Source organism: Elephas maximus, chromosome 2, assembly GCF_024166365.1.
Source record: "Elephas maximus indicus isolate mEleMax1 chromosome 2, mEleMax1 primary haplotype, whole genome shotgun sequence".
NCBI classification, from domain to species: domain Eukaryota; kingdom Metazoa; phylum Chordata; class Mammalia; order Proboscidea; family Elephantidae; genus Elephas; species Elephas maximus.
In genome coordinates, this window is record NC_064820.1 from 123,761,943 (window position 1) to 123,784,435 (window position 22,493).

At 39.7% G+C, this 22,493-nt stretch overlaps 1 protein-coding gene across 1 annotated transcript in view; it reads left to right on the top strand.

Annotated features, from left to right (window-relative positions):
• The window catches only part of FSTL4 (follistatin like 4), a 495,961-nt gene that overhangs the window by 41,351 nt on the left and 432,117 nt on the right, over positions 1-22,493 (top strand). The window contains exon 3 of the mRNA XM_049872391.1: positions 16,570-16,603. Coding sequence (XP_049728348.1) covers positions 16,570-16,603 — 34 coding nt within the window. The remainder of the gene's footprint in view (positions 1-16,569; positions 16,604-22,493) is intronic.

Below are 22,493 nucleotides of genomic sequence, written 5' to 3' on the forward strand. Positions count from 1 at the left end.
ATTTTATAGAAACTTTATTGTTTAACCTTTCACAATTCCTCTGAAAATTTTTATCAAGGATTATTTTTTTCTATATGGTTATCTGATTGATCCAGCATCATTTGTTGAAAAAGCCATCCTTTACCCACTATATTGCAGTGACACTTTGTCATAAATCTGGGAACTGGATATGTGTGGTTTGTTGAATAACTTTGAATTCTGTCTGTTGGACTATTGGTTTATCCTTGCTCCAATACTAAAAACTGCTTTGATTACTGTAGCTATTTGTTAATCCCTGATACCTAGTAGTGTAGTCCTCTAATTTTGTTCTTCAAATTATTCTAGTTTGTTTTGGCTCTTTGAATTTCCATATATATTTTAGAATCGGTTTGTCAGTTTCCATGAAAAAATATCTCTGCTGGGGTTTTGATTAGAATTACATTGACTCTATAGACCAATATAGGGAGAATTGACATTTTAACACTATTGAGTCATCTAGTCTATAAACATGGTGCATTCCTTCATTTGTTTCATCTTCTTTAATTTCTCTTTGTATTACTTTGTTCTCTGGGTTGAGATCTTTATCATCTTTCATTAGATATATAATATTTATTGATATTATTGTAAATTACATTGTTTTAAATCATAATTTTCTAATTGTTTGCTAGCATAAATAAATGCTATTGATTTTATATATGGCTTTTTTTATCCGATGACTTTGTCAAATTCATTTATTAATTCTACCAACCTATCTATAGATTCTCTCGAATTTTCTGTGTTCATGATCTTTTCTGTAAAGACATGAGTTTTAATTCTTCCCTACAATCATTATACTTGTTCCTTTTTTTTTTATTTCTGCACAGATGAGTACCTTCAGTACATTGTTTAGAAATATTTATGGTAGACATCCTTGTCCCTTCCACTAAGGGAGGAAGCTTGGAATATTTTACTGCCAAATGTGTCATTTTCTATAAGTTTTTGTAGATATTCTTTTCCACATTAGGGTAGTTCCCTTTTCTTCCTAGTTTCTAAGAGTTATTTTTTTGTGTGTCTAATTAAATGCTTTTCATGCATATTGAAATGATTACTTGGTTTGCCTTCATTATTCTGTTGTGTGGATTTTGGCAAACTGCCCTTTATTCCTGGAATAAACACAATTTTGTCATGATGGTTTATCATTTTTATAAATTAATTGAATTGATATGTTAATTTTTTAAGAAATTTTAATCAGCTGTTACAAGTAGAATTGACCTATAATTACCCTTTCTTATAATGGCCTTGTCAGGTCTTACTATCAAGTTTTTGCTGGCCTCATAAAATGAGTTGGATAGTAGGCCCTCAATTTCTAGTCTTTAGGAAACTTTGTGTTACATTGGGTTTTTTTGTTTGTTTGTTTTTTTATTGTGGCATGTCTCAGTTATCTAGTGCTGCAGTAACAGAAATACCACAAATGGATGGCTTTGGCAAAGAGAAATTTACTTCCTCACAGTAAAGTAGGATAAAAGTTCAAATTCAGGGCGTCAGTTCCAGGGGAAGCCTTTCTTTGTCTGTCGGCTCTGGAGGAAGGTCCTTGTCCTCAATCTTCCCCTGGTCGAGGAGCTTCTCAGGTACAAGGACCACAGTCCAAAGGATGTGCTCTTCTCCCAGCACTGCTTTCTTGGAGATATGAGGTCCTCACCACCCCTGCTCTGCCTGCTTCCCTTTCCTTTTTATCTCTTGAGAGAGAAAAGTTGGTGCAGGCCTCACCCCAGGGAAACTCCCTTTACATTAGATCAGGGATGTGACCTTAGTAAGGGTGTCACAAACAAAAAAAGGGTGTCACAGTCCCACCCTAATGCTCTTTAACATAAAATTACAATCACAGAATGAAGGACAACCACACAATACTAGGAATCATGGCCTAACCCAGTTGATACACACATTTTTGGGGGGATACAATTCAATCCATGACATGGCAAAATATACAAAACATAAAATTTTCTATTTTAACCATTTTCAAACGTACAGTCCAGGGGCATTAATCACACTGATGATATTGTGCAGCCATCACCATTATTTGTTTCCAGAACTTTCCATCACCCCAAACAAAAATGCTGTACCCATCACACAATACCTCCCCACATCTCCCTCTCCCTAGCCCATGGTAACCACTAATCTACTTACGCATTTATCTGTTCTAGATATTTCATATAAATAGGGCCATACAATATTTGTCCTTTGATGTCTGGCTTATTTTACTTAGCGTAATGTTTTCAAGGTTTATCCATGCCTTAGCATATGTAAGAGCTTCGTTCCAATATTCTGTTGTACATATATACCACATTTGTTTATCCATTCATCTGTTGATGGACACTTGAGCAGTCTACTTTTTGGCTATTCTAAATCATGCTGCAATAACTATTAGCATACAAGTGTCTGTTTGAGTCTCTACATTCAATTCTTTTAGTTATGTACCTAGGAGTAGAATTTCTGGATTGTATGGTAATTCTGTTTAACTTTTTGAGGAACTACCTGTTTTTCACAGCAGCTGGACCATTTTACATTCCCACCAGCAACAGATGAGGGTCAGTTTCTCTGTGTCCTCACAACACTTGTTATTTTTGTTTTCTTTTTTCCTTATAATAGCTATCCTACTGAGAGTGAAGTGCTATCTTATTGTGGTTTTGATTTGCAGTTCCCTAATGACTAGGTGACACAAGTGGTTTGCACTCCACTAACCTAAAGGTCAGCAGTTTGGATCCACCCAGTGATGCTGCAGAAGAAAAGTCTGGCAATCCTGATTTGGACTTCTTGCCAGAGAGCATAGCTCTGATGACACTTTGAATTCAAACTTCTAGCCTGGAGAACAGTGAGAAAAGCAATTTCCATTCTTTAAAATCACCCATTTCTGGTATTTTTGTTATGGGAGTACTAGGTAACTAAGATATGTAAGAATAAATAGGTTTTCTTTTGTTTTTGATTTCTCTTACTTAGGGTTTGTCATGGATTGAATTGTTGTCATTGTTGTTGCTAGGTACCATCGAGTCGGTTCCGGCTCATAGCAACCCTATGCACAACAGAACAAAACACTGCCCGGTCCTGCGCCATCCTTACAATTGTTGTTATGCTTGAGCCCATTGTTGCAGCCACTGTGTCAGTCCACCTCGTTGAGGGTCTTCCTCTTTTCCGCTGACCCTGTACTTTGCCAAGCATAATATCCTTCTCCAGAGACTGATCCCTCCTGACAACATGTCCAAAGTATGTAAGACGCAGTCTCACTATCCTTGCTTCTAAGGAGCATTCTGGTTGTACTTCTTCCAAGACAGATTTGTTCATTCTTCTGGCAGTTCCTGGTATATTCAATATTCTTTGCCAACCCCACAATTCAAAGGCATCAATTATTCTTCAGTCTTCCTTATTCATTGTCTAGCTTTCACATGCATATGATGCGATTGAAAATACCATGGCTTAGGTCAGGTGCACCTTAGTCCTCAAGGTGACATCTTTGCTTTTCAATATTTTAAAAGGTCCTTTGCAGCAGATTTACCCAATGCAATGTGTCTTTGGATTTCTTTTTTTTTTTTTATCATTTTTATATTATATTTTATACCTATTATTTATATTATATTTATTTTAATACTTAAATGTATATTATGTTTATGTTTTTATTTATATTTGTATTTATATTCATATTAAATTTATGTTTATATTCCTTTTAATTTTTTTTTTAATTAACTTTTATTAAGCTTCAAGTGAACGTTTACAAATCCAATCAGTCTGTCACATATAAGTTTACATACATCTCACTCCCTACTCCGACTTGCTCTCCCCCTCTTGAGTCAGCCCTTTCAGTCTCTCCTTTCGTGACAATTTTGCCGGCTTCCCTCTGTCTCTATCCTCCCATCCCCCCTCCAGACAAGAGTTGGTAACACAATCTCAAGTATCCACCTGATATAATTAGCTCACTCTTCATCAGTGTCTCTCTCCCACCCGCTGACCATTCCCTTTCATGTCTGATGAGTTTCTTCGGGGATGGTTCCTGTCCTGTGCCAACAGAAGGTCTGGGGACCATGGCCGCCGGGATTCCCCTAGTCTCAGTCAGACCATTAAGTTTGGTCTTTTAATGAGAATTTGGGGTCTGTATCCCACTGATCTCCTGCTCCCTCAGGGGTCCTCTGCTGTGCTCCCTGTCAGGGCAGTCATCGATTGTGGCGGGGCACCAACTAGTTCTTCTGGTCTCAGGATGATGTAGGTCTCCGGTTCATGTGGCCCTTTCTGTCTCTTGGGCTCTTAGTTGTCGTGTGGCCTTGGTGTTCCTCATTTTCCTTTGCTCCAGGTGGGTTGAGACCAATTGATGCATCTTAGATGGCCGCTTGTTAGCATTTAAGACCCCAGAGGCCACATTTCAAAGTGGGATGCAGAATGATTTCATAATAGAATTATTTTGCCAATTGACTTAGAAGTCCCTGCAAACCATGTTCCCCAGACCCCAGCGCTTGCTCCGCTGACCTTTGAAGCATTCATTTTATCCCGGAAACTTCTTTGCTTTTGGTCCAGTCCAATTGAGCTGACCTTCCAAGTATTGAGTGTTGTCTTTCCGTTCACCTAAAGCAGTTCTTATCTACTGATTAATCAATAAAAAACCCTCTCCCACCCTCCCTCCCTCCCCCCCTCGTAACCACAAAAGTATATGTTCTTCTCAGGTTTACTATTTCTCAAGATCTTATCATAGTGGTCTTATACAATATTTGTCCTTTTGCCTCTGACTCATTTCGCTCAGCATAATGCCTTCCAGGTTCCTCCATGTTATGAAACGTTTCACAGATTCGTCACTGTTCTTTATCGATGCGTAGTATTCCATTGTGTGAATATACCACAATTTATTTACCCATTCATCCGTTGATGGACACCTTGGTTGCTTCCAACTTTTTGCTATTGTAAACAGAGCTGCAATAAACATGGGTGTGCATATATCTGTTTGTGTGAAGGCTCTTGTATCTCTAGGGTATATTCCTAGGAGTGGGATTTCTGGGTTGTATGGTAGTTCTATTTCTAACTGTTTAAGATAACGCCAGATAGATTTCCAAAGTGGTTGTACCATTTTACATTCCCACCAGCAGTGCATAAGAGTTCCAATCTCTCCGCAGCCTCTCCAACATTTATTATTTTGTGTTTTTTGGATTAATGCCAGCCTTGCTGGTGTGAGATGGAATCTCATCGTAGTTTTAATTTGCATTTCTCTAATGGCTAATGATCGAGAGCATTTTCTCATGTATCTGTTGGCTGCCTGAATATCTTCTTTAGTGAAGTGTGTGTTCATATCCTTTGCCCACTTCTTGATTGGGTCGTTTGTCTTTTTGTGGTTGAGTTTTGACAGAATCATGTAGATTTTAGAGATCAGGCGCTGGTCGGAGATGTCATAGCTGAAAATTCTTTCCCAGTCTGTAGGTGGTCTTTTTACTCTTTTGGTGAAGTCTTTAGATGAGCATAGGTGTTTGATTTTTAGGAGCTCCCAGTTATCAGGTTTCTCTTCATCATTTTTGGTAATGTTTTGTATTCTGTTTATGCCTTGTATTAGGGCTCCTAGGGTTGTCCCTATTTTTTCTTCCATGATCTTTACTGTTTTAGTCTTTATGTTTAGGTCTTTGATCCACTTGGAGTTAGTTTTTGTGCATGGTGTAAGGTATGGGTCCTGTTTCATTTTTTTGCAAATAGATATCCAATTATGCCAGCACCATTTGTTAAAAAGGCTATCTTTTCCCCAATTAATTGACACTGGTCCTTTGTCAAATATCAGCTGCTCATACATGGATGGATCTATGTCTGGGTTCTCAATTCTGCTCCATTGGTCTATGTGCCTGTTGTTGTACCAGTACCAGGCTGTTTTGACTACTGTGACTGTATAATAGCTTCTGAAATCAGGTAGAGTGAGGCCTCCCACTTTCTTCTTCTTTTTCAGTAATGTTTTGCTTGTCCGGGGCTTCTTTCCCTTCCATATGAAATTGGTGATTTGTTTCTCTATCCCCTTAAAATATGACATTGGAATTTGGATCGGAAGTGCGTTAAATGTATAGATGGCTTTTGGTAGAATAGACATTTTTACTATGTTAAGTCTTCCTATCCATGAGCAAGGTATGTTTTTCCACTTAAGTATGTCCTTTTGAATTTCTTGTAGTAGAGCTTTGTAGTTTTCTTTGTATAGGTCTTTTACATCCTTGGTAAGATTTATTCCTAAGTATCTTATCTTCTTGGGGGCTACTGTGAATGGTATTGATTTGGTTATTTCCTCTTCGGTGTTCTTTTTGTTGATGTAGAGGAATCCAAGCGATTTTTGTATGTTTATTTTATAACCTGAGACTCTGCCAAACTCTTCTATTAGTTTCAGTAGTTTTCTGGAGGATTCCTTAGGGTTTTCTGTGTATATAATCATGTCATCTGCAAATAGTGATAACTTTACTTCCTCCTTGCCAATCCGGATACCTTTTATTTCTTTGTCTAGCCTAATTGCCCTGGCTAGGACTTCCAGCACGATGTTGAATAAGAGCGGTGATAAAGGGCATCCTTGTCTGGTTCCCGTTCTCAAGCGAAATGCTTTCAGGTTCTCTCCATTTAGAGTGATATTGGCTGTTGGCTTTGCATAGATGCCCTTTATTATGTTGAGGAATTTTCCTTCAATTCCTATTTTGGTAAGAGTTTTTATCATAAATGGGTGTTGGACTTTGTCAAATGCCTTTTCTGCATCAATTGATAAGATCATGTGGTTTTTATCTTTTGTTTTATTTATGTGATGGATTACATTAATGGTTTTTCTGATATTAAACCAGCCTTTCATACCTGGTATAAATCCCACTCGATCATGGTGAATTATTTTTTTGATGTGTTGTTGGATTCTATTGGCTAGAATTTTGTTGAGGATTTTTGCATCAATGTTCATGAGGGATATAGGTCTATAATTTTCTTTTTTTGTAATGTCTTTACCTGGTTTTGGTATCAGGAAGATGGTGGCTTCATAGAATGAGTTGGGTAGTATTCCGTCATTTTCTATGCTTTGGAATACCTTTAGTAGTAGTGGTGTTAACTCTTCTCTGAAAGTTTGGTAGAACTCTGCAGTGAAGCCGTCCGGGCCAGGGCTTTTTTTTTTGGGAGTTTTTTGATTACCGTTTCAATCTCTTTTTTTGTTATGGGTCTATTTAGTTGTTCTACTTCTGAATGTGTTAGTTTAGGTAGGTAGTGTTTTTCCAGGAATTCATCCATTTCTTCTAGGTTTTCAAATTTGTTAGAGTACAATTTTTCATAATAATCTGAAATGATTCTTTTAATTTCATTTGGTTCTGTTGTGATGTGGTCCTTCTCGTTTCTTATTCGGGTTATTTGTTTCCTTTCCTGTATTTCTTTAGTCAGTCTAGCCAATGGTTTATCAATTTTGTTAATTTTTTCAAAGAACCAGCTTTTGGCTTTGTTAATTCTTTCAATTGTTTTTCTGTTCTCTAATTCATTTAGTTCAGCTCTAATTTTTATTATTTGTTTTCTTCTGGTGCCTGATGGATTCTTTTGTTGCTCACTTTCTATTTGTTCAAGTTGTAGGGACAGTTCCCTGCTTTTGGCTCTTTCTTCTTTTTGGATGTGTGCATTTATTGATATAAATTGGCCTCTGAGCACTGCTTTTGCTGTGTCCCAGAGGTTTTGATAGGAAGTATTTTCATTCTCGTTGCTTTCTATGAATTTCCTTATTCCCTCCTTAATGTCTTCTATAACCTAGTCTTTTTTCAGAAGGGTGTTGTTCATTTTTCAAGTATTTGATTTCTTTTCCCTAGTTTTTCTGTTATTGATCTCTAGTTTTATTGCCTTGTGGTCTGAGAAGATGCTTTGTAATATTTCGATGTTTTGGACTCTGCAAAGGTTTGTTTTATGACCTAATATGTGGTCTATTCTAGAGAATGTTCCATGTGCGCTAGAAAAAAAAGTATATTTTGCAGCAGTTGGGTGGAGAGTTCTGTATAAGTCAATGAGGTCAAGTTGGTTGATTGTTGTAATTAGATCTTCCGTGTCTCTGTTGAGCTTCTTACTGGATGTCCTGTCCTTCTCCGAAAGTGGTGTGTTGAAGTCTCCTACTATAATTGTGGAGGTATCTATCTCACTTTTCAATTCTGTTAAAATTTGATTTATGTATCTTGCAGCCCTGTCATTGGGTGCATAAATATTTAATATGGTTATGTCTTCCTGATCAATTGTCCCTTTTATCATTATATAGTGTCCTTCTTTATCCTTTGTGGTGGATTTAAGTCTAAAGTCTATTTTGTCAGAAATTAATATTGCTACTCCTCTTCTTTTTTGCTTATTGTTTGCTTGATATACTTTTTTCCATCCTTTGAATTTTAGTTTGTTTGTGTCTCTAAGTCTAAGGTGTGTCTCTTGTAGGCAGCATATAGATGGATCGTGTTTCTTTATCCAGTCTGCCACTGTCTGTCTCTTTATTGGTGCATTTAGTCCATTTTCATTCAGCGTAATGATAGATAAATAAGTTTTTAGTGCTGTCATTTTGATGCCTTTTTATGTGTGTTGTTGACAATTTCATTTTTCCACATACTTTTTTGTGCTGAGGCGTTTTTCTTAGTAAATTGTGAGATCCTCATTTTCATAGTGCTTGACTTTATGTTAGTTGAGTCGTTACGTTTTTCTTGGTTTTTATCTTGAGTTATAGAGTTGTTATACCTTTTTGTGGTTACCTTATTATTTACCCCTATTTTTCGAAGTAAAAACCTAACTTGTATTGTTCTATATCGCCTTGTATCACTCTCCATATGGCAGTTCAATGCCTCCTGTATTTAGTCCCTCTTTTTGATTATTGTGATCTTTTACCTATTGACTTCCATGATTCCCTGTTATGTGTATTTTTTTTTTAAATAATCTTAATTTGTTTGTTTTTGTGATTTCCCTATTTGAGTTGATATCAGGATGTTCTGTTTTGTGACCTTGTGTTGTGCTGATATCTGATATTATTGGTTCTGTGACCAAACAATATCCTTTAGTATATCTTGTAGCTTTGGTTTGGTTTTTGCAAATTCTCTAAACTTGTGTTTATCTGAAAATATCTTAATTTCACCTTCATATTTCAGAGAGTGTTTTGCTGGATATATGATCCTTGGCTGGCAGTTTTTCTCGTTTAGTGCTCTGTATATGTCGTCCCATTCCCTTCTTGCCTGCATGGTTTCTGCTGAGTAGTCTGAACTTATTCTTATTGATTCTCCCTTGAAGGAAACCTTTCTTTTCTCCCTGGCTGCTTTTAAAATTTTCTGTTTATCTTTGGTTTTGGTGAGCTTGATGATAATATGTCTTGGAGTTTTTCTTTTTGGATCAATCTTAAATGGGGTTCGATGAGCATCTTGGATAGATATCCTTTTGTCTTTCATGATGTCAGGGAAGTTTTCTGTCAGGAGTTCTTCAACTATTTTCTCTGTGTTTTCTGTTCCCCCTCCCTGTTCTGGGACTCCAATCACCCTCAGGTTATCCTTCTTGATAGAGTCCCACATGATTCTTAGGGTTTCTTCATTGTTTTTAATTCTTTTATCTGATTTTTTTTCAGCTATGTTGGTGTTGATTCCCTGGTCCTCCAGATGTCCCAGTCTGCATTCTAATTGCTCGAGTCTGCTCCTCTGACTTCCTATTGCGTTGTCTCATTCTGTAATTTTATTTTTAATCTTTTGGATTTCTACATGCTGTGTCTCTATGGATTCTTGCAACTTATTAATTTTTCCACTATGTTCTTGAATAATCTTTTTGAGTTCTTCAACAGTTTTATCAGTGTGTTCCTTGGCTTTTTCTGCAGTTTGCCTTATTTCATTTGTGATGTCTTGAAGCATTCTGTAAATTAGTTTTTTATATTCTGTATCTGATAATTCCAGGATTGTATCTTCATTTGGGAAAGATTTTGATTCTTTTGTTTGGGGGGTTGGAGAAGCTGTCACGGTCTGCTTCTTTAAGTGGTTTGATATGGATTGTCGTCTCCGAGCCATCACTGGGAAACTAGTTTTTCCAGAAAATCCGCTAAAAAAAAAACTGCAGTCAGATCCCTATCAGAGTTCTCCCTCTGGCTCAGGCTATTCGGATGTTAATGAAGCCGCCTGGGGAGGGTGGGGGAGGGAACAGAGAGATAGGAGAGTAGCACCTCAGAATATAGCCAGAGTTGCTTGTCTTGCTTGGAATGACTATTATATCTGAGATTCCCGCGGGCGCGTCACCTATGTGTGCTGGCTGTGTTGAGATTGCCCCCGGGGGGTCTGGCCCACTGGAGTCACAGTCAGATCCTCTGCCTCCAGCCCCACGCCCAGCGTCAAGGCTCCCCTGCTGGGACGGTGCACTCCCGACTCCAAAATCAGTTGCTGCCTCCCGGGGACTTCCCGTCCCTCCAGCTGCGTTGCCATGCCGCCCCCGCGAACCAGGTGGGCCCCCTCCCGGGGTTAGTTCAGGTGGGTGGAGCAGCTCCCCCTGCTTGTGCCGTGACCCAGTGTTCCAGCTGGGACGCTGTTCTCCCCGCTCCAATACCAGTCGCTGCCTCCCGGGGACTTCTCCTACCAGCTGCGTCCCACGCCGCCTGCCCGAACCAGCTGGGCCCCCTCCCGGGGTCAGTCCAAGGGGGTGGAGCAGCTCTCCATGTTTATGCCGTACCTGCGTCCAGTCCAAATCCTGGCGGGACGGCTCCCCGGCTGGAACGCTGCTCTCCCCGCTCCAAGACCAGTCACTGCCTCCCGGGGACCTCTCCTACCGGCTGTGTTCCATGCCGCCCGCGGAACCGGCTGGTCCCCCTCCCAGGGTTAGTTCAGGGGGGTGGGGCAGCTCTCTGTACTTGTGCCGTACCTGACTGGTACGCTGGCTTCAGGCTCTGAAAACAATCGCTGCTTCCCCGTATTAGTTCGTTCTCCGTCTCTAAATCTGTGTTTGTTGTTCAGGGTTCGTAGATTGTTATGTATGTGATCGATTCACTTGTTTTTCCGTGTCTTTGTTTTAAGAGGGATCTGAGGTAGCGTCTGCCTAGTCCGCCATCTTGGCTCCCCTCTCTCTTTGGATTTCTTGACTGCTGCTTCCATGGCTGTTGATTGTGGATCTAAGTGAAATGAAATCCTGGACAACTTCAATCTCTTCTCCATTTATCATGATGTTGCTCATTGGTCCAGTTGTGAGGATTTTTGTTTTCTTTCTGTTGAAGTGCAGTCCATACTGAAGGCTGTGGTCTTTGATCTTCATTAGTAAGTGCTTCAAGCCCTCTTCACTTTCAGCAAGCAAGGTTGTGTCATCTGCATAACGCAGGTTGTTAATGAGTCTTCCTCCAATCCTGATGCCCGTTCTTTTTCATATAGTCCAGCTTCTCATATTATTTGCTCAGCATACAGATTAAATAGGTACGGTGAAAGAATACAACCCTGACACACACCTTTCCTGACTTTAAACCATGCAATATCCCCTTGTTCTGTTCAAACAACTGCCTCTTAATTGGATTGAATTATGCCCCCCAAAAAATGTGTGTATCAGTTTGGCTGAACCATGATTCCCAGTATTGTGTGGTTGTTCTCCATATTGTGATTGTAATTTTATGTTAAAGAGGACTAGGGTGGAATTGTAACACCCTTACCCAGGTTACATACCTGATCCAATGTAAAGGGAGTTTCCCTGGGGTGTGGCCTGTACCACCTTTTATCTTATAAGATACCTTCCTCTAGAGCCCACAGAGAGAGAAAACCTACCCCTGGAGCCAGCACCCTGCATTCGGACTTCTAGCCTACTGGACTGTGAGAAAATAAATTTCTCTTCATTAAAAGCCATCTACTTGTGGTATTTCTGTCATAACAGCACTTGATGACTAAGACAGGGTTTGTAGAAATTCCCAGATATTCAGCCTGATGTCTCCAATCAATTTTGGAAAATTCGTAACCAGTAACTCTACAATATTGATTCTTCCCAATTTTCTCTCTCCTTTCATTCTGAAACTTCAGCTAAATGTTTGTTAGACCTTTTCATCATGTCCTATAATGTCTATTACATCCTATTTTTATCCTTTCTTTTTTTTCTTTTTCCCAAATCTTCAGCCTTATTATTTTCTACTGACCTAGCATCCAGTTTACTGTTCTTCTCTTTAGTTGTGTTTAATCTTCTGCTAAATTTATCTGTTAAATTTTCAGTTATTGAGTCTTTCAGTTCTAGATTTTTCACTTAATTCTTTTTATTATAGATTTCAATTCTGTAGTGAAATTCTACATCTTTTATTTTCTTGAGCATAGTAGTTAGTTTTTCTAAAGCTTGTGTCTGATAATTCTGAAATCTGGATAACCTGTGGGAATGTTTCTTTTGCCTGTTTTCTTGGAATTTAGTCATGATCCTGGTTCCTGTCATGCCTGGTAATGTTGCTTTGAAGCTAGACATTATACATGAAAAACTTATAAAGCCTTTGGATAACTTTATTGTTTTCTAGAGAGGATTTACATTTCTTTGTTATATCTACTCAGGAGTAGAAATGGTTTGAGGATGTAGGTCTCAACTGAAAATGTGTGGCATTTACCTGGGCCCCTCTTTATTGGCAAGCCTATTTTTTTTCTCCCTAGAACAATGATACTGTCCAAAGCTATTCTTAATTTTTTAGCTTAGTAGAAACGACTTTTTTTTTTTGCTTGTTTCCCCATCGCTTGTCATTTATACAAGCAGCTTAGACATAATGACACACATACACACGCATATCTTAGGTACAACTAAGGGGGAAGTTGCGTGTAGAATATTAGGATATAAGGCTTACTTTTCTCTGGTTCCTCCTTTTCCAGGATTTGGGACCTTCAAGTTCTGGCTGCTTTGGTAGCCCGGAACACTAATATTTATCTCCCGGCTCGTTGATACTTTAAGCTCTAGGCCATTGCTTTCTTTTTGGCCTCTATGCAAAACAGCAAATGCCTCAAGGGAAAAATGTGGCAGAGAATATAGGGCTCACCTCAGTAGATTTATCTCCTGTTCAAAAACTTGACATTTTAAGTCCTGGCTGCCTATAATGCTCTCAGATGCCTTCAAAAAAACTTCTCATTTATTTTTTTATTCAAATTTTATAGTAGTTCTTAGCAAAAGTATTAGTCTAATACAAGCTACTTTTTCATAGCCTAAATCAGAATTCTAGTGTAATTTTCACAACATCCCTATAAATATTATTATATGGAATGTTTTGATTATCTAGTATGGTGTTGTTATATGCATAGACTTTGGGATCAGACATTGGAATTTAAGCCCCAGCTGACCACTGACCAAATGTTAGACCTTGGACAAGTTTATTCTCTCTGAACCTCTACTTCCTCCCCCTTTTATCAGTATCTGAAAAATGAAGTGGAAAAAACCTTTAAAGATCAGATAGTCCCAATTTTATTTAAGCTATTTAAAAACTTAGTAAAAGGAAAATTACCAAATTCATTATGTGAAGCTGTGAGAGGGCACTGGTGTTGGTTGGGTTATTATTTTAATTCCTGAATCTAGAAAAATGGTACCTAAAAATTGTAGACCAATCTTATATATGACTATCAGTGCAAAACATATGGAAAATAATAGCAAACAGAATACAACAGCATATTTTAAAAATACATCAAGACCAAGAAGAGTTTAGTCTAGAAATATAGGGATAGTTGAATATTATGAAATCTACTATATAAGTGATCATATTAATAAGCTAAGGAGAAACAATCATAACCATCTCTACAATTACAGGAAACATATTTGTTAAAATTCATCACACATTTATTTTATTTAACAAATAACCTATTGAGCATTGCTCTTACAGCACTGAGAATGTATGACTGAAAAAAGATAGTGGCACCATCCCAACTCACATTCCAGGGAAGGGAAATAGACAATAAATAAATGAATAAGGGAACAAGCTAGGTTAGCTAAAATATACATTTATTGAAAAAAGAGTATAAAATATCCATTGATTTCATTAACGTAATAAACATACAGTCGCTATCTTAATGGAGAAACACTAAAGATTTTCTTCTTAAAATCAGGAACAAGAGAAGGATCTCCACTATCTCCGCAAGTATTTGACATTAGATTGAAGAATTAGCTGAAGCAATAAAACAAGAGAAAGCAACTAGAGGCACAGGGACTGGAAAGAAAGAGAGAAAATTATCACTATTTGCAGATTACATAAACATATAAATGGAAACCCCAAAATGAACAATGAAAAAACTATTACAAACAATAAGAAATTCAGTCAATTGGGTAGTTACAAAGTCAACATACGAAAATCAATTGCCATCATATATACACACAAAAACCAGTTAGGAGATACAATGAAAGAGAAGATTCCATTTATGACAACAGCATCAAATACCAGAAAAATTACTCAACATACAACTCACCCATTGCTGTCAAGTTGATTCCCACTCATAGTGACCCTATAGGACAGAGTAGAACTGCCCCATAGTGTTTCCAAGGCTGTAAATCTTTATGGAAGCCAATTGCCACATATTTCTTCCATGGAACAGCTGGTGGGATTAAACCGCTGACCTTTCAGTTAGCAGTCAAGAATTTAACAACTGTGCAACCAGGGCTCCTTACTCAAAATATACACAAGTAGAATTATAAAACACTCTTTAAATAAACAAAACTAGATATGAACAAATGATTAGAAAAACGATGCTATTAGATAAGATACACGTTATGTGGACAACAGCTTTCCCTAAATTAATTTATTAATTGTATGTAATCCCCCTCCCCAAAAAAATTCCATTAAGCTCTTTCTGGAGCTATAAAAGTTGGTTATGTATATCTCCTATTACACTGATTCTAGTTATTCCCAAGGAGCCCTGGTGGTGCAATCGTTGAGTGCTCAGCTGCTAACAAAAAGGTAGGCAGTTTGAAACCACCAGCAGCTCTGCAGGAGAAAAGACCTTGCGATACGCTCCCGTAAAGATTTACAGCCTTGGAAATCCTATGGGGCAGTTCTGCTCTGTCCTATAGAATTGCTATGAGTTGGAATCTACTCAACGACGCACATGAACAGTTATTGCCAGGAATGGAGATGCCAGCCCTGGGAGCAGGGAGCTAAGGAGCAGTTTGGGAGGAGATGGGGTTTGCTTTCGTGCCTGATGTGCTTCCTGGCTCACCTATCTCTCATTATACTTATCACTCTCCATGCCCCCTCTTTTGAACACTGATCTGATAAATGCTCCTTCAGGTACCAGCATTCATTTGGATAATCGTGTTGTAGTGATGGACAGTTGGCCTATAACATGTACCTTCCAAAGTCTCCAACTGGGCTTTTGACTCATCAGGGAGATGGCAGTCAGAGAGTGTCATTTGGGTAGGGCGAACTTTTCATGCTTCCCCTGTTTCATCTATAATGCTTGCTGCCTCTTCCTCCTGACCAGAAAAGGATGCTATGCAAGAATGCTGAAGTGTGAAATGTAATTCAATTTGCTTAAGAAAATACTGGTGTTGAATGATCCTCTTGGTTGTGGTGGTGAGGGGATGGCCCAAGTTGGTGTCTTTTCTTCTCTAGTTGCTAGCATGAATTTTCAGCTTATTCCCAGTACTAGAATTTTTGTCCTAAGCTGGTCACTTAAGATGAATTATACATGTTTTGTATGAGTTATGAAGTCACAATATATGTTTCCAGATTTTTCTCCACATTCCTTCTTACTTGGCCTTTTCTTGCTTTCTAAGCATACCCTATACTCTTCCCCCCACCCCCTAACACTTTCTTATGCCATTCTCTCATCCTTGTGCGCCCTCCCTCTCCTACCCCTATCTGAAATCCTATCCGTTCTTCAGTGCTATTCTCAGAGGTCAAAGGTCAGTGGTCAAACCCATTTCCTTTTGTTTCCAGCTGAATGTGTGAATATACTAATATTTATTAAGCCAAAAATTCCCTTTTATTTCTCAGCAATTTGTGTTTTTTTTTTTTTTGTAGCCTCCTGTTAAATTGTATTTTGAATGCAGAGACTCTGATATACCTGTGTAACTTCTGAAGCACTTTTCTTATTGCCCTGCACATAGCAGGCATCAATAAAGATGGAATTGAATTAAGAAAAAACAAAGACTTAATGTAGGACAGTACCATGGATTAGCTATCCAAATTGTCCATAAGATCCCACCCTTGGGAAACTACTGAGTTGAACACAATCAATCACCAGGTCAAGGGAATGACCCACACAGGAGCAATAATGGTCTTCAACACGGCTTCGCAAAGCAGAACCTGCGGCTGGTCAAGTAGTTCTGGCTTCTGTCTACCTATGTTTTCCCCGGAGCCCTACATGCATTGACAGTCCAGGCAGAGGGCAGGGCATCAATCTGGAAAAGGGTCTTCCTTAACACTAAATGTCAGCCCAGCCACCCAGGTCCTAAGAGTTGGCTATGTTCATTAAAAGCTGCATAATTAGTAATTTGCTTTTTGCATTAAGTCCCCAAAGCAATACATGGTGTGTTTACATTTATAAATATGTGAGTTGAGAATTTAATAGACTCAACTTTGCTGAGTGTTGGATTCTTCCCCTTTTTGTCAAAATGTGACTAAGAGGTGAGATATTTGCAAGTATCCCGTACATATGAATTATTCTTCAAAAACACAAAGTCTTTCTTTTCTTGCAGGAGTCCAGAAGCTTTGAAGTCACAAGAAGAGAAGGTAAGGAAAATACACTCATCCATTTCATTCTCAGTGTTGACATTTTGAAAGTAGTTTGTTGAAACTAAGATGAACTTCAGACTTTTGGGCAGCCTGTTCTTTGAAATTTCACGTGGCTTTTTCTGGGTGCTGATTACTTGGCACGTGCTTCTAGGGATTACAAGAACTGAAGATCAGGTTTGCTTGGGAGAACTATGTCTTCTGCCTTCAAGTATCGGAGGTGAAGTTTGGGGAGCTGGTTCCTTCATGATCATGTTTACAGTATCTTGAAAAGAAGCCTCATTTTGGGTGAAGTTTGAAATAATTATTTAGTTTCATCCAGCAAAAACAACATCAGTAAAAAAATGGTTTATGATTTGAGGTATTTCAATATCTGGGAAGAGATGCCACTATGAAAAATATTTCTGGTTAGATTTTTACAGCTTCAGCTAAGCTGAAATAAAAATAACCATTAATTTTCCTTTTTGAAACCAATTCCATGATATTCCATTTTCCCTGTCAGCATTCCTCTAGCACAATTGTTTTCTGTTCTCTGAGGTAAGCATATGTATGGGTGATGATTTCTGAAAACTTTTAGTGGAAATTGAAGTTTCCGTTATTTGCTTTCAGCAATACCTAGTCTTTAATAAAAATACATCTTTCAATAGTTTATGGAATCATCGCCAATCATCCATTTATTGAAGGGATGGGAGGATGAAGTCAGAAAGCAAAGTGAGTTCTTGGTCTAGGCTGTGGCCTTTGGTTTTAGCCTCAACCACATTCTTTCCCATGGAATTATCTCTAAAAAGGGTGACTGTCTAAAAGAACAATCAAGTTTCATATCATATTGACATAGCCTTGACTCCTGGTTAGTTCTGATTTTATGCACCACAATGAAAGGCATAAAAAAAAGAAAGACATAAGGTGACCACATTATCAAAGTGTGTTTGTGTAGGATCTATATCGGTGGATGTTCCAACTGGTTACTTGCTGCTGTCCATGGTGCTGGAATGAGGTTCTAAAGGACCTGTGTGACCTGGCTCTGGAACGGACTTTATTACTTCTTTTCCCATTTGTCATTGCCTTTGCTTTTGTATTCAATGTCCTTTGAACTGTATCCGTAGGGAAAACTGCATCGTGTGGATATAAAAACTGGATGAAGGTGGGGCAGGAAAGGTACATTTCTTATTGAAAGTTGTGGTCACAATGAGGTGACCATGTACGGTGGGTGGAAATAGACATAAGGAAGGGGAGATAGCATGAACTTTGGTTATGAGCACTATTCTCTTCATGGCAGTTCCCCTGAGTGTGAATGTTTGGAATTTATTTCCATTGTGGCATCACATATAAACTTAACCTTTTTGGAGTCTTACTGTACTTGTGTTAGAAATGTCTCTAAATAATAAGGCTAGGGGAATGAAAGAGCCATGTGCATTTCTACTCAAAGGCATAAAAAGAGCTGATTGAATTTAAGGCGGAAATTCTCAATCTCCTGTGGGAGATTGAGAGTATCTGGAAGATGAACAAATGCATAGTCAGACTGTGCTCAACTCATCCATCCCCCACCCCACCCCCCAATCCCCCACCCCTAGTTTCCAGCTTTCAGAACTGACTGACTGGGAGCATTTGCTTCCGGTTTGTACTGGCAAATTTGTCCTGATATCAGATAAGCTTTTTTACTTTCTGTGTGAACAGGCGTATATCTTTCTTACTTGTTTATGTCAAAGTTGAGTGTTGAGAGTTCCTGAAATAGACCAGTCCCTGAATGTGAATGCTTATAACCTGGCAGGAAGGAGGGAAGGGTGGGACCTTGTAGGTTGGCTCCAGGTGTCTTTGGGTCTGAGAATTTACAGCTTGGGCTGTGGGGTTGTTAATCTTCTCCAGCACAGTGTATATGTGTACAACAATAATAGAGACACTGTGAATGTTTCATTCAAGTATTACTCCTACTAACAAAAATAAAACATTACTGTCTAGCAGCACGCACTTCAAGTTGGTTGCCTTAGGTCCAACTTAACCTGGAACCAAAAGAGGAGTGAGTAAGTAATGCTCTGAATTTTCCTGCCCAGTTTACCAGGCCCTTTGGAGCAGGGCCTTTGGGTCTGGAGAGGTAGCCTCCTGACCAAGGAACCTAAGATGTTTTCCTGTTTTTGTTTTGTTTTGTTTTAATACTACATCTGACTCAGGAATATCAGCTACATTAAGGGTTCAGTACCACAAACTGATGACTGATTGCAACTTTACACTTTATGACTATTGGAAACCCTTGACTGATTGCATCAAGTGAGAGTGGCTAATATTAGCAGTAGAAAGTGTCCAGGCTAAATCACAGTGGGGTTGGGGATTGTAAGGGTGATGTGAATATACTGTGTGCCTTAAACATGTTCTCTGCCTTATTTTTCCTTCTCTCCTCCCAGTCTTAGATGCAGTGGTGTTACAGTTCCCAGACTGTACCCCAGCTATCTTGCCTCTGGCCTCACTCACACTTTCCCTGCAACCTACAGGCTCTTTGCCCCTCATCTTTGTCAAATGCCACCTCCCTCATCCCTTCCAACCCTCTTTCTGGAAGTGTTTGGCTTACCCCATTCTATTTGAGTTAAGGGATCTGTCTTAGTTATCTAGTGCTGCTGTAACAGAAATATCACAAGTGGTTGGTTTTCACAAACAGAACTTTATTTTCTTACAGTTTCGGAGGCTAGAAGTTTGAATTTAGGGTGCCAGCTCTAGGGGAAGGCTTTCTTCCTCTGTTGGTTCTAGAGGAAGATTCTTGTCATCAATCTTCCCCGGTCTAGGACCTTCTCAGAGCAGGAACCCTGAGCCCAGGAGATGCCCTGCACTGCTGGTACTCATTTCCTGGTGGCAGGAGGTCCCAGAAAGGGGCTGCAGTGCTGCCACTGCATACTTCCGAGTGGTGCCTGAATATTGCACAGAACCATCTGTAAACCAGGCACAGGTTTTCTCTTCCTCAGTCAACTGATCATAAAGAACTCCCCATGAGGCCCCAGGTGCAGACTGGAAGATGGAAGGTAATGTGATAGGAATGGGGACCATGGGCATTTGGGCCACTTCCTCATGCAACTTACTTGTGCCTTCAGGTCATGCTCGGGCCTGATGTTGTATGTAGCATTTCCATTTAATGATGGAATGCTGCTGAGCATGTCCAACTTTAAGGCTCTGTGGGTCAGACAAGATCCAGTTCATGATGGGTAGCTCAGGCTGCACGGTAACTGGTGGTCATGATTAAGCGTTCAGTTTCTACTAAAGCCCAGCAACAAGCCAAAAGCTGTTTCTCAAAAGGAAAGTAGTTATCTGCAGAGGATGGCAGCGTTTTGCTCTGAAATCCTAAGGGTCTGCACTGTGGTTCATCAATAGAGTCCTGCCAATGACTCCAAACAGCATCTCTATCTACCACCGAAACTTCAAGCGCCATTGGATTAGCTGAATGATATGCCCAAAAGGGCAGAGCTGCTTACACAGCAGCCTGAACCTGTTGCAGAGCCTTCTCTTGTTCTGGGCCCCACTCAAAGCCAGCAGCTTTTTGAGTCACTTGATAAATAGGCCGGAGTAGCACACCCAAATGAAGAATATGTTTTCTCCAAAATCCAAAGAGGTCCACTAGGCATTGTGCCTCTTTTTTGGCTGTGGGAGGGGCCAAATGCAATAACTTATCCTTCATTTTAGAAGAAATATGTCAACATGCCCCACACCACTGAACCCCTAGAAATTTCACTGAGGTGGAAGGCACCTGAATTTTTGTCAGATTAATTTCCCACCCTCTGGGAAACAAATGTTTTCAGTAAGTCCAGAGTCTTTGACACTTCTTTCTTACTAGGTCCAATCAGCATAATGTCATTAGTGTAATGGACCAGTGTGGCATCTTGTGGAAAGGAAAGGACATCAAGGTCTTTGTGGACTAAATTATGAGATAGGGCTGGGGAGTCGATCTAGCCCTGAAGTAGGAAAGTGAAGGTATACAGTTGGCCTTGCCAGCTGAAGGCAAACTGCTTCTGGTGGTCCTTTGAAACAGGTATGGAGAAAAGGCATTAGCCAGGTCGGTAGCTACATACCAGGTACCAGGAGATGTATTAATTTGCTCAAGCAATGAAACTGCATCTGGAACAGCAGCTGCAATTGGAGTCACCACCTGCTTTTCGATAATCCACTGTCATTCTCCAAGATCCGTCTGTTTTTTGCACAGGCCAAATAGGCAAGTTGAATGGGATTGTAGGGGGAATCACCACCTCTGCATCCTTCAAGTCCTTGATGGTGGCAGTGATCTCTGCAGTCCCTCCAGGGATGCAGTATTGCTTTTGGTGTATTATTTTCCTAGGTAAGGGCAGGTCTAATGGCTTCCTTTTGGCTTTTGCTACCATAATAGCCCCTACTCCACTTATCAGGGATTTGATATGTGGGTTCTACCAGTTGCTAAGTATATCTATTCCAATTATGCATTCCTGAATTGGGGAAATCACTACAGGATGGGTTTGGGGACCCACTGGATTTACTGTGAGATGGACATGAGCTAAGATTCCATTAATAACCTGACTTCCGTATGCCCCCACTGTGGGCCACAGTGACATTTTGGGTCTCCTGGAATTAGTGTCAGTTCAGGGCCAGTATCCGGTAAATCTGGAAAGTCTGATTATTTCCTTTTCCCTGGTAAGCAGTCATCCTACTAAAAGGCTGTAGATTCCTTTGGGGGAAGGCTGGGAGAAAGATTAATAGTATACGTTTCTGACAATTGTATTAGTCTGGGTTCTCTAGAGAGGGAAAACCAGTAAAGCGTATAAGTATATATAGAGATTTATATCAAGGAAATGGCTCACATGGTTGTAGAAGCTGGAACATCCCAAATCTGTCGGTCAGGCTGGAGGCTTCTCCTGATTCACGTAGCCACGGGCTGGCAAACCCAAGATCAGCATATTGGAGAGCAGGGCTCTTGCTCACATGCTGCAAAGGCTGACAAATCCCAAAATCAGCTGGCAAGATGGCAGATAAGCTGCTAACTCAAGCCGTAGGAATTGGAGGTCAGGTAAACAGGAGCCAGATGAATGATCCAGAGCAAGCAAAAAGCCTGCTAGCCTTGCCAGAGAGTCCACCTATATTGGATGTAGGCCATGCCCCCAAGGAAACTCCCTTCCAACTGACTGGCAGATCTCATCATGGAGGTGATCAAATTATATAAAATCTCATCATGGAAGGGATCACATCATTATACGACTGCCAAACTATATCATAACTGCCAAACCACTGAGAGTCATGGCCCAACCCAAGTTGACACACAGCCTTAACCACCACAGTATCCTCCTCTCAGGTCATTCATTTTCCGAGAGCAGGGACCACCCTTTGTTCACCTGCAGATTTCCCATAGCCATAGCCCAGGTCTTGGCATATAGAAGTTGCCCAATAATTATTTCCTGAATTAAATGAGAGCTAGAAATACACTTTATGTGTGTTTCCTTTTCACTCTGATCCTGTCCTAGTAATATGCAAGCAAAAGATATCAAGTCCTTTGGTTCTAGAAAGGTATTTTCTGTAGAATATAGAACATTCCTGCCATTAAATATCACTAGGTGATATATGATAAAAGAGCTTTGTGCTCAATAAACCTGGTGTTGTGGGTGGGATTGTGTCCCCCAGAAAGATATGCTGAAGTCTTAAAAAAAAAAAAACCAAAACCAAATCTGTTTTCATCGAATAAATTTTAACTCATAGTGACCTATAAGACAGAGTAGAGCTGCCCGTAGAGTTTCCAGGTAGCAGCTGGTGGATTTGAACTGCCAACCTTTTGGTTGGCACCGAGGTCTTAACCACTGCATCACCAGAGCTCCACTGAAGTCCTAACACCCCTTAAATCATAGTTAAGATGAGGCCATACTCAATTAGAGTGGGCCCTAAACCAGTGACTGGT